We start from the raw sequence: 12,284 nt of genomic DNA on the forward strand, positions 1-12,284 counted from the left end.
CTTCTCGGAGTCAACAATTAATAGAAAGCAAAGACAGAAGCTCTTGCGTTTTTTCACACGAATGAGACGTAATCAATCCGTTTATCCTTATTAAAAGAAAGGGTCACCCTTAAGTACCCTTCACAACCATCCATATATCCATCGAGATCGTAAGAGTAAACATACCAGCTGGGCAGAATCACACAGGCTGAGTGCTCTCTCTGTTCAGAAACACAAGCGGATCTTATCACTGTAGGTCAAAATTCCAACCATTTTTATCGTAAGATATCTATACCCGAGGTCTTGGTAATGTGTGTACAACTTACTGATAGAGAACCCGGTCAGAAACAGAATGCCGAATGCCCATATAGCATATGCCATAGCCTGCAACAAGAGCCAAGATCAGACCTCAAGCAATCACCCATGCTGCACCGTCAAAATAAACACGAGGTTGTAAATGTACGCACAACAAGAGAGAATGATGTTTAGCGGAGCAAAGACCCGCAACGACGCTCCGACATTCCTCGGGGCGCTGGACAGAGACGAAGGTTGAACCCTCATCACATCATGTGGTGCCGAACACTTATCATGGGAGATTAATGGGCTTTGTTGAAAGTAGACTTGAAACATAACAGGAATAACTTTGCGAACCACAACAATTTAATGTCACAAGACAAAATCCACGATCTACTCGGAGATGAGGCCATCGGCAAAACAGTTCGGTTGGAAGTCACGTCCATGATCGTGATCCCCGCACGAGGCTAACACGAGGTAATAAAACTGTATAGTTCTCGGCATTTGCCGGAGGGCTGGCAAACCTTATTCTTATGTGGTGGCACAACAGGAGCAAACAGCCGCTCATCGTCGCGCAAAAGGTCCAAGGCCACCTTACATCAAGATCCCTCAAGTACCTCAAAATGGCCACCACCCTTCCCAAGGACGTTTCAAAAATCGGTCAGGAAATTAAATTGTTTGGAAAGTGGGACACCCAGGAGTATGTTTGGATTTGTCGATGCATAGTCTTTATATTGACGTGATTTCGGTCCAGTGTCGAAGTAAAGGACATTTCCCTCACGGACTACATCCAAGTCCGCCATGCTGTCTACTTGCCCCACACTGCTGGTCGTTATGCCAAGAAGCAGTTCAAGAAGGCACAAATGCCTATCGTCGAGCGATTGGTTGACAGGTGCGCCAAAGATCCTTCCACGAAGATGTAGACGCTGAAAGTTTGGCCATAGCTTGATGATGAAGGGCCGCAACAACGGCAAGAAGCTTATGGCTGTCCGCATTGTTGCACATGCATTCGAGATCATCCACCTCCTCACCGACCAGAACCCCATCCAGGTCTGTCGGGCGAAAGTTACTCCACAACACAAGTGTTAATCCATACATAGGTTCTCGTTGACGCCATTGTCAACACCGGCCCTCGGGAAGACTCCACCCGTATTGGTTCTCAGGGTACCGTCCGCCGTCAAGCCGTCGATGTCTCACCCCTGCGGAGAGTCAACCAAGCTATCTCCCTCCTAACTATCGGCGTAAGCATACCCTGACCTTCATAATTATTTTCACATAATTAATTTGGTATCAGACGCGGGAGTCTGCCTTCCGCAACGTAAAATCCATTGCCGAGTGTCTTGCTGATGAGCTTATCAACGCTGCCAAGGGTTCCTCGAACTCTTACGCCATTAAGGTAAATCAATGTCTTTGACAATAATCATCATGACCTCATCACCGCTGTCAACAGAAAAAGGATGAGCTTGAGCGTGTTGCCAAGTCTAACCGGTGAAAACCGCTGCTCGCGTACTTGGGGGACTTGTGCATTCCGAGTGCGACTGTTGTGGGCTTTCTGGATATTCATTTTTTCTGCTTCATTATCAACGCCGCGCTCATGCTGCACTCATGTTTCTCTATGTGTATGTTAACCACGCTGACATTATGCATGCACATGATCCCGCATCAACCACATGCCACATAAAACAAGTGGCTATGTTCTAGGAACGTTCCCACAACGACAGAGAAAGTTAACGTTTGAACACTGCCTTACATTTGGACTTGTCACCGCTGGTGGAGCTTATTTATCTCACATGGATCGGACCTGGGCCTGAGGCCTGATCACGGAGCTATTCTGCGCGCGTTCCAACCAAAATCCAGGAAATTGAATTAGGTGTACAAAGAAGCAGAGTAATTCTCAACCCCAGGGATCGAATGAGATATACACCCCATGCAATCTGATGGGGCGCGGGGTCCAAGCCATCTCAGCCTCTCGAGCGTCCTGTCTTCGACGGCACTCGTATAATAAGTAGAAGTACATATGTACGTTTTATCTTCTTCAACAAACAGGAAAAGAGGTCCGCGTTGAGAGGACGAGAGCCGTATAGATCGGAATAAATACAAGGAATGAGAGGCCAGTGCTAGATGCGATGGGGTGATGGCGGTGACGATGCAATTAGCACATCCTCTCAACCCAATGAACAAGAGTCGGCAGACCAGCAGGGCAGTGACGGTACGGAAACGGACGGATCTCGGCAGGCCACGGCCAGGCCAGGGCTGATATCGATGACAAGTGATATGAGTAATAATACAAGTTTGATCTAAAGTTGGGAGCGCTAAATGCACTGGTCTGCAGCAGGATGCTACGAAAGGTTGGACGAGGTCGCTAGAGCGCAGGCTACGTCTGTTGAGGAAGGCTGGCGCGATAGGGCGAGAGATCCGGAAGGCTTGAAAACCTTCGCCGTAATGAAATCCGAGAAAATGAATCCAAAATTTTCCGTGGATTGCAAGTAAAATCATGACTTCAGATGATAATGCCGACAAGAAATGGAAACCGTATGAAATGGTGTGGCCTCTTATGGCCTGCTACCGGAGTACAGATGCGTGCCGGGATGAGTCGCCTGTTATCGGTCCAGGAGCGGGCTTGGGGACGACGCCGGCAAGTCCGAGATAGCCAATGTCTCGGCCGAATTCCTTGATCATGGCTTTACCCATCAGGCAAACCCAGCCGAGGCCCTCTCCAGTTACACACTGGCCAGGCCAGAACAGTTCCCCTTCCTCATCCTCGATGTCAGGTTCGTGTTCCTCGTGCGCAGTCAGACTCGAACTCATCATCCGGGCAAATGTCGTGGGATAATGCCGTGCCAGTATGGGCAGGGTCAGAGTGCGTTGAGCATACTCCATACAGTACCCTGCGGCCATAACGCCACCGGATAGCTCCTTGACGTTAAACGCAAGCGCGGGATTGATGGGCGCTGTTGCCTTGGCGGCTGCTTCGACCATATTGTAGCTCGCAGTCTGTCCCTTGGCTGTCTGAGGCAAAAGACCATGCATATACTGTGGGAGTGCGGTAGAAATCGGAGGTGCTGAACGCGAGGGAGCGGGCGAGTTCACCAGATTGATGCCGCTCGAGGTGTTCACACTCGGAGTGCCGCTCGCACTGTTGTTTATGGGTGTAGAATTTGCACTATTGACAGGAGCTATGCTTGCGGGGGAAGGAAGCATTGGTGGTGTAGGCTGTCCGTCCGCTTTCTCCGCATTGCTGCTGAGGATCATCATCTCAGACTTCATTTTCGCCCATATGCGGTCCATTTCAGGTTCTATGACGGTCTTTGCTGAAAAAAAGAACTTTCGCCCATGGATGAATCCTTCAATCATCCAGCTGTGTGCGTTAAATGCGTAAGCAGAACGGAAAATCGTAGCAAGGGGGTGCTTACATCAAGCCCAAGAGGGCTTTTTCACGATCGCCAATCGTATCAAGCTCAGCGATCCATTTATTTTTACACCACCCAAGGAATGCCTCGATAGTGGCCCAAGTCTCACGGAAGCACGATTTCCTGCTGAAATCCTTGCTCCACAATGAGTAAGTGAAGCATACAAGTGCGTCCACAAGCTCGAGCCGCGCTATGAGCCCTCCATGTTTATGATAAGGAGAGTTTGGAGGCGGGGGGTTAGCCAGTGGACGGTACTCCTTGTGTGTGGCAGGATATGTGGACCAGAATCGAGCATCGCCAGAATACTTGAGCATTCTACCATACTTGTGATATATATCGTGCATTTCATCGAAGGAGGTGAGTGCTGGACGTCCGCGCCGCGGACGCCGCACAGGCACAGTGGTTGATAGAACTGCAGGCGCCGGACCCCGGGGCGTCACGGCAGTGGTATCTTCTCGTACTTCGCCATCCTCTGATGGTTCAGAACGCAAGTTGAATGAAGGAACTGCATTTGAAGACCTGAGCGGTTGCGAAGGAGGAGGTGGTGGTGGGTGGTAGTGATGATGGTGATGTGATGAGGGCTTCTCTGGTAGCCCGTTTGTTCTGGAACGTTTGACGACGTCATGTTCCTGTGATGATTCATGCTTTCTCTTAATGGGTGGTGCACTAGGGGAGTTTGACCGGGATGCGGGGGGTGACGGAGGGAGGTCTGGTGGCAGCGGTGCTGCGAGAGGACCCAAGATCTACAATGGGACGAAGAAAGAGTTTAATTATCTTGAATAAATTAGTAAATTGAGAAGTTGAATGACCTCAAGATTCTTTAAGAGTTGCTCTCTCGACCATCTACTGAAGAGATAGGATGAGGGAGGGTGAGAATTGGGGAGCATGAGGCAGGGAAGTTGACTTACCGTTTCTTCATCTTTTGGAGGGACGTAGAGGATGAAGAGGAGGAGGAAGACGACTGGGAGAGCATTGAGGAGTGATGGTGTTAGTGGGAAGAGAGAAAGCAGTGGCCAGCGCAACAATGGCTGGTGAGTTTGGGTGACCCGCTAAGACGGAAGCAGAATTTGGTAATGCCTTGCCAGGTCACAGCGCTTATAGCTTTACATTATTCTTTCAAAAATCCAAACTACCGGTCTTTTTTTGTTTCATTTCTCGTTACTGTTTCACAGCTATAAAAGACAATTTTACTAGTACTTTTTGCTTGTTCCATTCTGGATTTATGCACAGGAATCGTCGTGTTTAACGGTTGTCATCCGTGGTGTTCATTGGCATGGGGCCTGGCCAGTTACGCCATGCATAGCCTTGTTGGTTTTATCGGGTGAAGCTTCTTGACTCCCTGTCCAATATCCACTCGGTGCCATCAACTATGTGCCTAATCCCCCCTCCCTTCGGCACATGGGAGTGGCATTGACCGACTGCCCGAGGATAGCGTAGGGCATATATAACCTACCGCTGTTTACGGGAATAGGGTCATGTGGGTGCACATGGACGGTGAGAGACGGCACGTTTATATATCCACAGCCAACACGTTGATTCAGATTCAGCCGGCTTCCATGACGGGTCTTGCCAAAAGTTCGAATTGGAACTTGCTATGTAGCCGCATTTTTCATATCTACTACTTTCGGAGAATGACCCCGCTCGGCTTAGGAAAGGCTGAGAACTACCAAATTCACGAGGTTCCATGCTCGCCACGCCTTTCGCGCCCCTCCATCTATGGAGCTCCCATCAACATGCACTTGAGACCTTCAAGCCAACTGGGCCTACTTATAGCAACTCAGGAACATAATACGGATTGCCATACTCTGAGAAATGTTAGCATCAACTGTCTTGGTTATTTATACCCATTGTGCGTGCTGACATACAGTTTAATTCTCCAGGTCTTACGGGAGAACCTTTTCTGCCCTGGGAAGGTCTTCTATGGGGATAAATTCCCCATTTCTGAATTAAAGATATCAGGGGGGTTAGCACCGTGGTTGGCTTATGCCCGGCAGGACTTATCGTGCTAAATCTCATCTAGGCGAAATTGACACTCCACTGACGCCAAATTCCGCCCTCATTCGATATCCATTGGCGTTTCTGGTCATCCCTGCAATGTCCAGTCAATGGTGTGCATAATACATACGTCGTACCCTGCACACACTTAACGCCGCCAGGCGGCATTCTCGTTCAAATCGAATGGTCATTTGATTCGCAATCAGGTCATTGGCTTGCTATTCATATCCAAACTTCGCTATTCTCCCGCGGCGGTAGGCTGATCGAAGACCACCCGATCTCAGCGTGAATGATAAATGGTGCCGAAGTCTAACCTTGCGAACCCACTCCATAGAATGCTGTCGGGAAAGACTTGAGACATCGTCGGGTAATCTTTGATCACCCTGTAAGCTACTCACCAGGTGCGGGCCACCATAAATAACCGGACTATCAGGCCTGGCCCACCAGGAGGGGATAGTACTGTTACATTTCTCATCAAGGTTTCATTCTCCGGACCGGGCATTGACAGACGTACCGATCCTCCAAAGTCCACCACATGGTTTCGTCCTAGGAGTACTTCAATCCCTGGTAAACGGCGTATTCAAATACTGAGCCCTACTGAGGTCCCGATGGACTTTGATCACCAAGCACAGCTGTTAGAACCACGGTGAACTTTCTGAGCGCTGGTTTGAAATGCGATCCTAGCGTATTTATGCAGTGTCGTGGGATGTTTGTCCGCGGTACCGGAAAGCCCACGCGGTTTGCCGGCGACGCAGCCGTCTATGTCAACCACCACCGATGACCATGACCATGAATATTTGCGTGCAACATCTCTCTGAGCACTCGATGGGCTATACAACTTGATATGCGACGAGCGGAAATTGGAACTCATAAATGATTTGATATCTGATGTCGGTGAATTGACATTCGATACTCTTAGGGGGTCCGCGGATAGCCTTGTACAAAAATGGCGATCGCGTTAATATGCCCATTAGGTTAATTTGGTCCCCGGCGTTTGGCCCGGTGACAATGCCGTTCATAACGCCTAGCCAGTTCGCTCGCGCTAAGCCGAGCAATGTTCATTTCTCCCTGAGCTTCGCGGGGGATTAAATTCTCGAGCGTCATACGTCGGTGTTACATATAATTGCGCATGTAACTTTATGAAGTCAACGGGGACTGTCATATCTGTGTACGTTCGCGTGATAAGTCCAACGGAGGTGTGACATGAATGGGGTAGAGACTTATCACTGTTATCACCCACAGTTCGGTCCTCGTTTCGCCGGATTGAACACAAAACTGTCGGATAGCGCATATTCTTATCTTCTAGCTTTATCAGCGTCGAGATAAAAAGGTATTCGATTTCTTCGCCTATGCGGACCAGTGAGAATAAGTAGCACTCGGACTTCCATTCTGCGAAGCGTGCTCAACCGAGACGAATGGTCACATGTCAATGGTGCATCCCAATGTATTGAGAGAAACCGACTTGAGTCTTGAGGTGAATTTGAAACCAGCCCAATCGAGAAAGAGAATCGCATGTCTCGTGATCCAGGATCAGGAATTCGAAGTGAACGTAATGCGGTCTTCTTCGGGGCGCAACCGCAGCACGTCGTGCTGGCCCAACAACGTATGGAACGTCAGGCCTTCAGGGGGACACATGACAGAATCGCATGTCAACGTGAATCCAGCTTGGAATAGGGAAAAGCTAGCCAACAATCGCAAACCCTGAGTGTTAGGAATCTTGCCGTAAATCGATATGTCGCATGATAGAACGTTTGAACACTGCTCCGTCGGACGATAGACAGGGCCCGGCGAAACGTTTCTCATAAAGTCCGGTGTTGCGATATGATTGAGAACCGACGTTTTAGTGCAGGAAAGGACAAACGTTCATAAAGGTATTATTTAGGTTTGCGGTTTGCGGAGTGGCTGACAGAAAACTTGTGTCAACAGGAGTTGATAACGAGGAGAAGCCCACCAATATAAGGGCTCTTAGCATACCATAAAACGGCTTCAGTACACCCCCAAGCTTGCAATGACGTTTGGGGACCCAGAAGTATTTCATGTTCGGTACAATATTGTGACGGGCGGTGGCTCGGATGAGTAATGACACCCAATTCATAATTTTAGTATTCTGAAAATACAAATACCGTAAGCGATAGAGTCTGTTGAAATGGAGAGGATCTCTCACTCTAGCGTGTGGCACAGTCGTAGAACCAGATTATCAGCAGTGAACGGAAGCTTCCTGTGCGAGCATCTTACGATCGGTCCTATGGTCTTCGCAGCCTAGTGAGAATGGCCCCATGTAGTTAGAATATGCGACTAGGCCATCCGAGGGTAAAAACAGGTACCGTGACATCATCGTGACGATGGGCAGCGGGATACTTACTGATAACCTGAGTATATGCGTGCTGTATGGCGTGTCGAGAGCGTGATTTCTTTTTCGAGGCATCTTGGCTGATAACACGAGGGACTTGACGGGGTGGCGATAGCACCGGCCACGGTCATATCCTTCAAGGCGATGCTAATATGAACTCGGAAAGATCCAAAATCGAGTAGGTCCAGAATGTAGAGGCATCCTGTGTGCTTGAAAAGGAGTCCGCCTTCAGGGCAGCTAGGGTAATAAAGCGTTACGGCCTCACAAGCAAGCTCAAGGAGGAGGAATCGAGCATGCAGTATTATACCCGAACACCACCTCGAAGCACAAATACCTCAGCAAAGCGTTCCGCGCCCTCGGTTATGGGGTAATCCAAGAAAGGTAGCTCTTTAAATCCATCAGACTCACAGTCCCAGTGTGGGATTCGGAGATATGTCGGTGACGGTGGGACTTCACCATCCTGGTAGGTATCTTGATATTTCGTGCGCGGCATGGACCGCCGCATTAATATCGATCATCTACCATCCCGGCGGATATATTAAATGAACCGCTAGTGTGTCCCAGTTCTCAAGGATAGTCGCCCAAAATAAACCCCTTCGCTGAAGAGACGTAACAACTTTAGAGTCAAAAGCCAGATTACATTCCAAACCTACTGTAAAATGTCAGACCGCGATCAAAGCGATAAACTGATACGTACATTCAAGTCCAAGTCCAAGTCCCGGATTAATCATAGTATCAAGCCGACTCGGAGAATGCAACGTCCTATAGGAAGCAAATTCATGTGAACGCAGAATGAAATCAAGCAATGAAAAAGATACAACTATAATTGCCAATTGAACCTGAGGATCGTCAGGGGAGTTTCAGCAATGCAGCAGATCTGGGAGTGTCTGTTGTGATCGGGATCATCGTCATCATGGCTATGTGTTTCCGTATGGCAGCCAAGTCGCACCGTGATCGTACATAAATGTGCCATTAGCACATTCATGTGTAGATCTCTGAAACACATCTGATCGCAGCATGACAACGAAGGCACACTGGGAGGTGCTTGGCCAAAACGTGACAACAAACTCACATACACGTGACCTGTCACACCGCGTCTGTCATCGACGCGCCGGCACGACTCGCGAGCAGATCGTTGAAATCTTGGTGCGATTCTAATGCGCAACGTGAAAATCAAGAAAATATGATATACACCCTTCTCAGCTCTGCAAGTGTGCAACCTGAGCTCCAGCTATCTATAGGTAGCAGTCGTCGTAATAGTACATATACACCAGTATCCTCCCTGCCACTATAGGGGAGATCGAGCTACACACCTGCTGGTAACGTGATGATACAGGACAAGGCGAGAAAAAGGAATCGAGAAAAAGTGATAGTGATGGAGGTGACATCGGTAAAAATGGAAACGATAGGAGCACGACAACAAGCGATGGGGTCTTGCCCTTGACAAATCCAGTAACTGTGTACCTGAACGAGAGAAAAGAAAATTGAGGAATAAAGAGGGAGAAGGGGAGAAGAAAAGAAAAGAAACCTGGGAGATGATGGTGAGAAGACAGGGAAAATGAAAATGACGAGAATAGGAAAAGAACTGATGATGCAACAACTTCTCAGTCCTGAAAATCGATGATAGTACATTCTATGCATTCATTCCTTCAGATCCTTCCTTCCTTCATTTCGTTGATCTTGATCCGATGGGCCAGATTATCCTGACCAGTGACGAAGTGCGATACTTGTGCGATATAATGTGATGTGATGTGCGATGTGCTCCAGTACTCGTTGCAATTCGTGATATCATGATGATTGGGTCCCTCCAGTGCGTTAGAAATTCATTGACGTGTTGAAACAAAAAGAATTTGCGCAAGTCTAACGTCTGCGAGTCCTCGGGCGCGAGCGTGACTTTGGTTTAGGTACGGGTGGCGGGGGAGTAGCATCTGCATGCTCGCCGCCTTCCTCGGAATTGGTATTCGTCGAGTTGATTCTCTTTGGTGGGGCCCTGGACCTTGGCTTTGCACGGGAAGCTGAGGGGCGAGATCTCTTGGCGGGAACAGGTTTCTGCTGCTCAGCTTCTTCCTCGTCTCCGTCCTCCTCGCCAGTATTGTCAAGACGCTTGACGACCTTTTCTGTGCGGCCCTTCTTTGTTTTTTCCTTGTCCGGCTCCTCCTCACAAACAGTGCTACTTCCAGCGCTTTCAGCGCCTTCCACGGATTCTGCCGACAACTCCCGCGAGTGGATGCGCGTGAGAGTAGTCGCCGAAGATGCCGGTGAATCACCTTTCTTCCGCTGGCTCCTACGCGGCTCTGGCGAGACAGATTTCTCAGCATCTTGCGCTGGCACAGGGATTTCGATGAGCTCGCGTTTAGCTGCGCGCGTCAACATAAGCACCGTTTCCGGTTCCGGTAGTTCGGTGGCTGCTTCGACCTCATCGGGCACATCCTCTGTCTCCGGGTTGTCAGGCGGGGAGAATTCTTCCGGTTTCCTCGGGCTCCTAGTAGTTGTGGCAGTTCTGCGCGTCCTTGCACGCTTCCTTGGTGGTTGAGGTACGAGGAGATCGTCGTCATCATCTTCGATGACTTGTTCTTGGATCATGGTGGGCTTGCGCTTGCGCAGACTCATGCGGGTTTCGCTTTCAGATGGGACGTATGCGGCGTACCAGGGTTGGGAAGATAAGGCACTGGAATAGGCGTGTTGTAGTGAACCAAGGATCCACAGGTTGTCTTGGGTGGCTATCCAGCCGATGGGCGAGATGATTGGAGTGGGGGTAGCATCTGAAGTAGATGTTAGTATATGATTGGGAGAGTCACACCGAGTGTAATGGAAAGTAGAATCGATAGGCATCAGAGGCAACAATGCAGGAATTATGGTGCACGGGACCGCATAGGAGGGAACATGTCGACTAAACTCACCTAATACACTCTGCACAATGGCTGCGGTGTTCCTCTTTTGTTCCTTATTCCAAAAGACCCAATGTGCAGGGTGCATGGGACGATAGAAGACGGCAAGAGCAGCAAGCGCTAATACTCTACTGTCGCTTGGGAGTTCAGGTGCGGCAGGTGGTGCAATGGTAGTGGCAGTGAGAAACTCGCGGACGGCGGGCAGCATGACAGTAATGACGCCGTTTGCGAGGACACCGGGTGCCACCTGTAGGGGGTGTAGAGATGACTGCTTTGTGGTCGGAAGTGGGGTAGAATCTGCAGAGAGGACATGGAGAGGGTCATACCGCGGGAATACAGGTTTTGGGGGAGTGCGGGGTGGCATAGATGGAGTATTCTGTGGGCCATCTGGACGGATTGAGGAGATTGGGAAGCGAGAGGGATGGATTGGGTAGTCGAAATATATGGGATTGGCCAGATTGTTCATTGTTATAGCCAATACCTCACGATGGCGGGGATAAGTTTGAGAGCGAGTGGACAATGATTGACATAAAGAATCTACTATGGCTGGCATAGTCATGCTGATGGATAGAATATAATCCCAGGAAGTGATGAGCTGATGGTAGACTAGATTTAAATGTTAAAGAGGACCAGTACACGCGATGAAAGGATGGTGTCAAGAGTCAAAAGGCTACAAAGCCAATTTAACGTCAGAGTGAGTAATTGTAAAAGTCAATGCAGGGCTATTGCTTGGCTCACCGCGCCGGCTGCACCCCACGCCTCGCACATCTTTCCCATTTAAGCTACATCTAAACAAACACGCGGCGGCTAATTCTCTCACAAAGAGACAGCATAATGAAAATAAGTATCTATCACTACGACCAAGCTCACTCTGTTAATCGTCTACACCGCTGCCAGTCCCCACCCTCAACGTTAACGGAACCACATCGGACCTAATGACATACATAGACTACTATTTTGGTTTCTCGCTAATCTTATCAAATCCTCATCATGATCAGGCATCAATCTGCTATTATATCCGACTAAAATTTTGAATCCCCCCAGTTGTATGAGACCTCAGATCATATCGATCAAGACTTGGTGCCGAACTGCCAACATGCTGCATAATTTTCGAGCGGGACGTGGTGTTAAGAGGCTTCATCAATATTAAAACCGAGGGACGTCTAGGTCTGAGATCCCTGGGTCAAAGGGCAATTTATTCGGCCGTAAGTTACAACCAAATCGGTCACGGTGCGCATTACCCCTGCAAAAACCCACGAAGTGAAGTAACATTTGTGCACTTAGTTACTAGTACTCATTGTTCATGAGCATACCAGAAAACAACTATCTTCGTCACAATAATACAAGAGGGACATTGATCGTCTGTGT

The 12,284-nt window shown here is 49.0% G+C and overlaps 3 protein-coding genes across 3 annotated transcripts; 1 reads left to right on the plus strand and 2 right to left on the minus strand.

The window, feature by feature from the left end:
* Window positions 1-896: 896 nt before the first annotated feature.
* On the plus strand, window positions 897-1,765 carry F5891DRAFT_1188534 (ribosomal protein S7 domain-containing protein; the record flags this gene model as incomplete). Its single annotated transcript, XM_041367017.1, has 6 exons — window positions 897-973; window positions 1,028-1,165; window positions 1,218-1,323; window positions 1,374-1,514; window positions 1,568-1,669; window positions 1,724-1,765. The coding sequence occupies 6 exons, from the start codon at window positions 897-899 to the stop codon at window positions 1,763-1,765; spliced, it is 606 nt and encodes a 201-aa protein (XP_041226202.1).
* Window positions 1,766-2,704: 939 nt separating this feature from the next.
* F5891DRAFT_301086 (uncharacterized protein) lies at window positions 2,705-4,823 on the minus strand. The gene is made up of 4 exons (XM_041371263.1): window positions 4,592-4,823; window positions 4,493-4,529; window positions 3,687-4,426; window positions 2,705-3,631 (listed from the first exon to the last, which is right to left on the minus strand). Exons 1-4 carry the CDS (start codon window positions 4,654-4,656, stop codon window positions 2,836-2,838), a joined length of 1,638 nt encoding a protein of 545 aa, XP_041226203.1. The 5' UTR covers window positions 4,657-4,823; the 3' UTR covers window positions 2,705-2,835.
* A 4,955-nt stretch (window positions 4,824-9,778) lies between these two features.
* F5891DRAFT_301757 (uncharacterized protein) lies at window positions 9,779-11,691 on the minus strand. The gene is made up of 3 exons (XM_041371264.1): window positions 11,655-11,691; window positions 10,929-11,586; window positions 9,779-10,790 (listed from the first exon to the last, which is right to left on the minus strand). The coding sequence occupies exons 2-3, from the start codon at window positions 11,473-11,475 to the stop codon at window positions 9,889-9,891; spliced, it is 1,449 nt and encodes a 482-aa protein (XP_041226204.1). The 5' UTR covers window positions 11,476-11,586; window positions 11,655-11,691; the 3' UTR covers window positions 9,779-9,888.
* Window positions 11,692-12,284: the final 593 nt, after the last annotated feature.

This window comes from Suillus fuscotomentosus (assembly GCF_016647785.1).
Source record: "Suillus fuscotomentosus strain FC203 chromosome Unknown F5891scaffold_26, whole genome shotgun sequence".
Lineage (NCBI taxonomy): Eukaryota > Fungi > Basidiomycota > Agaricomycetes > Boletales > Suillaceae > Suillus > Suillus fuscotomentosus.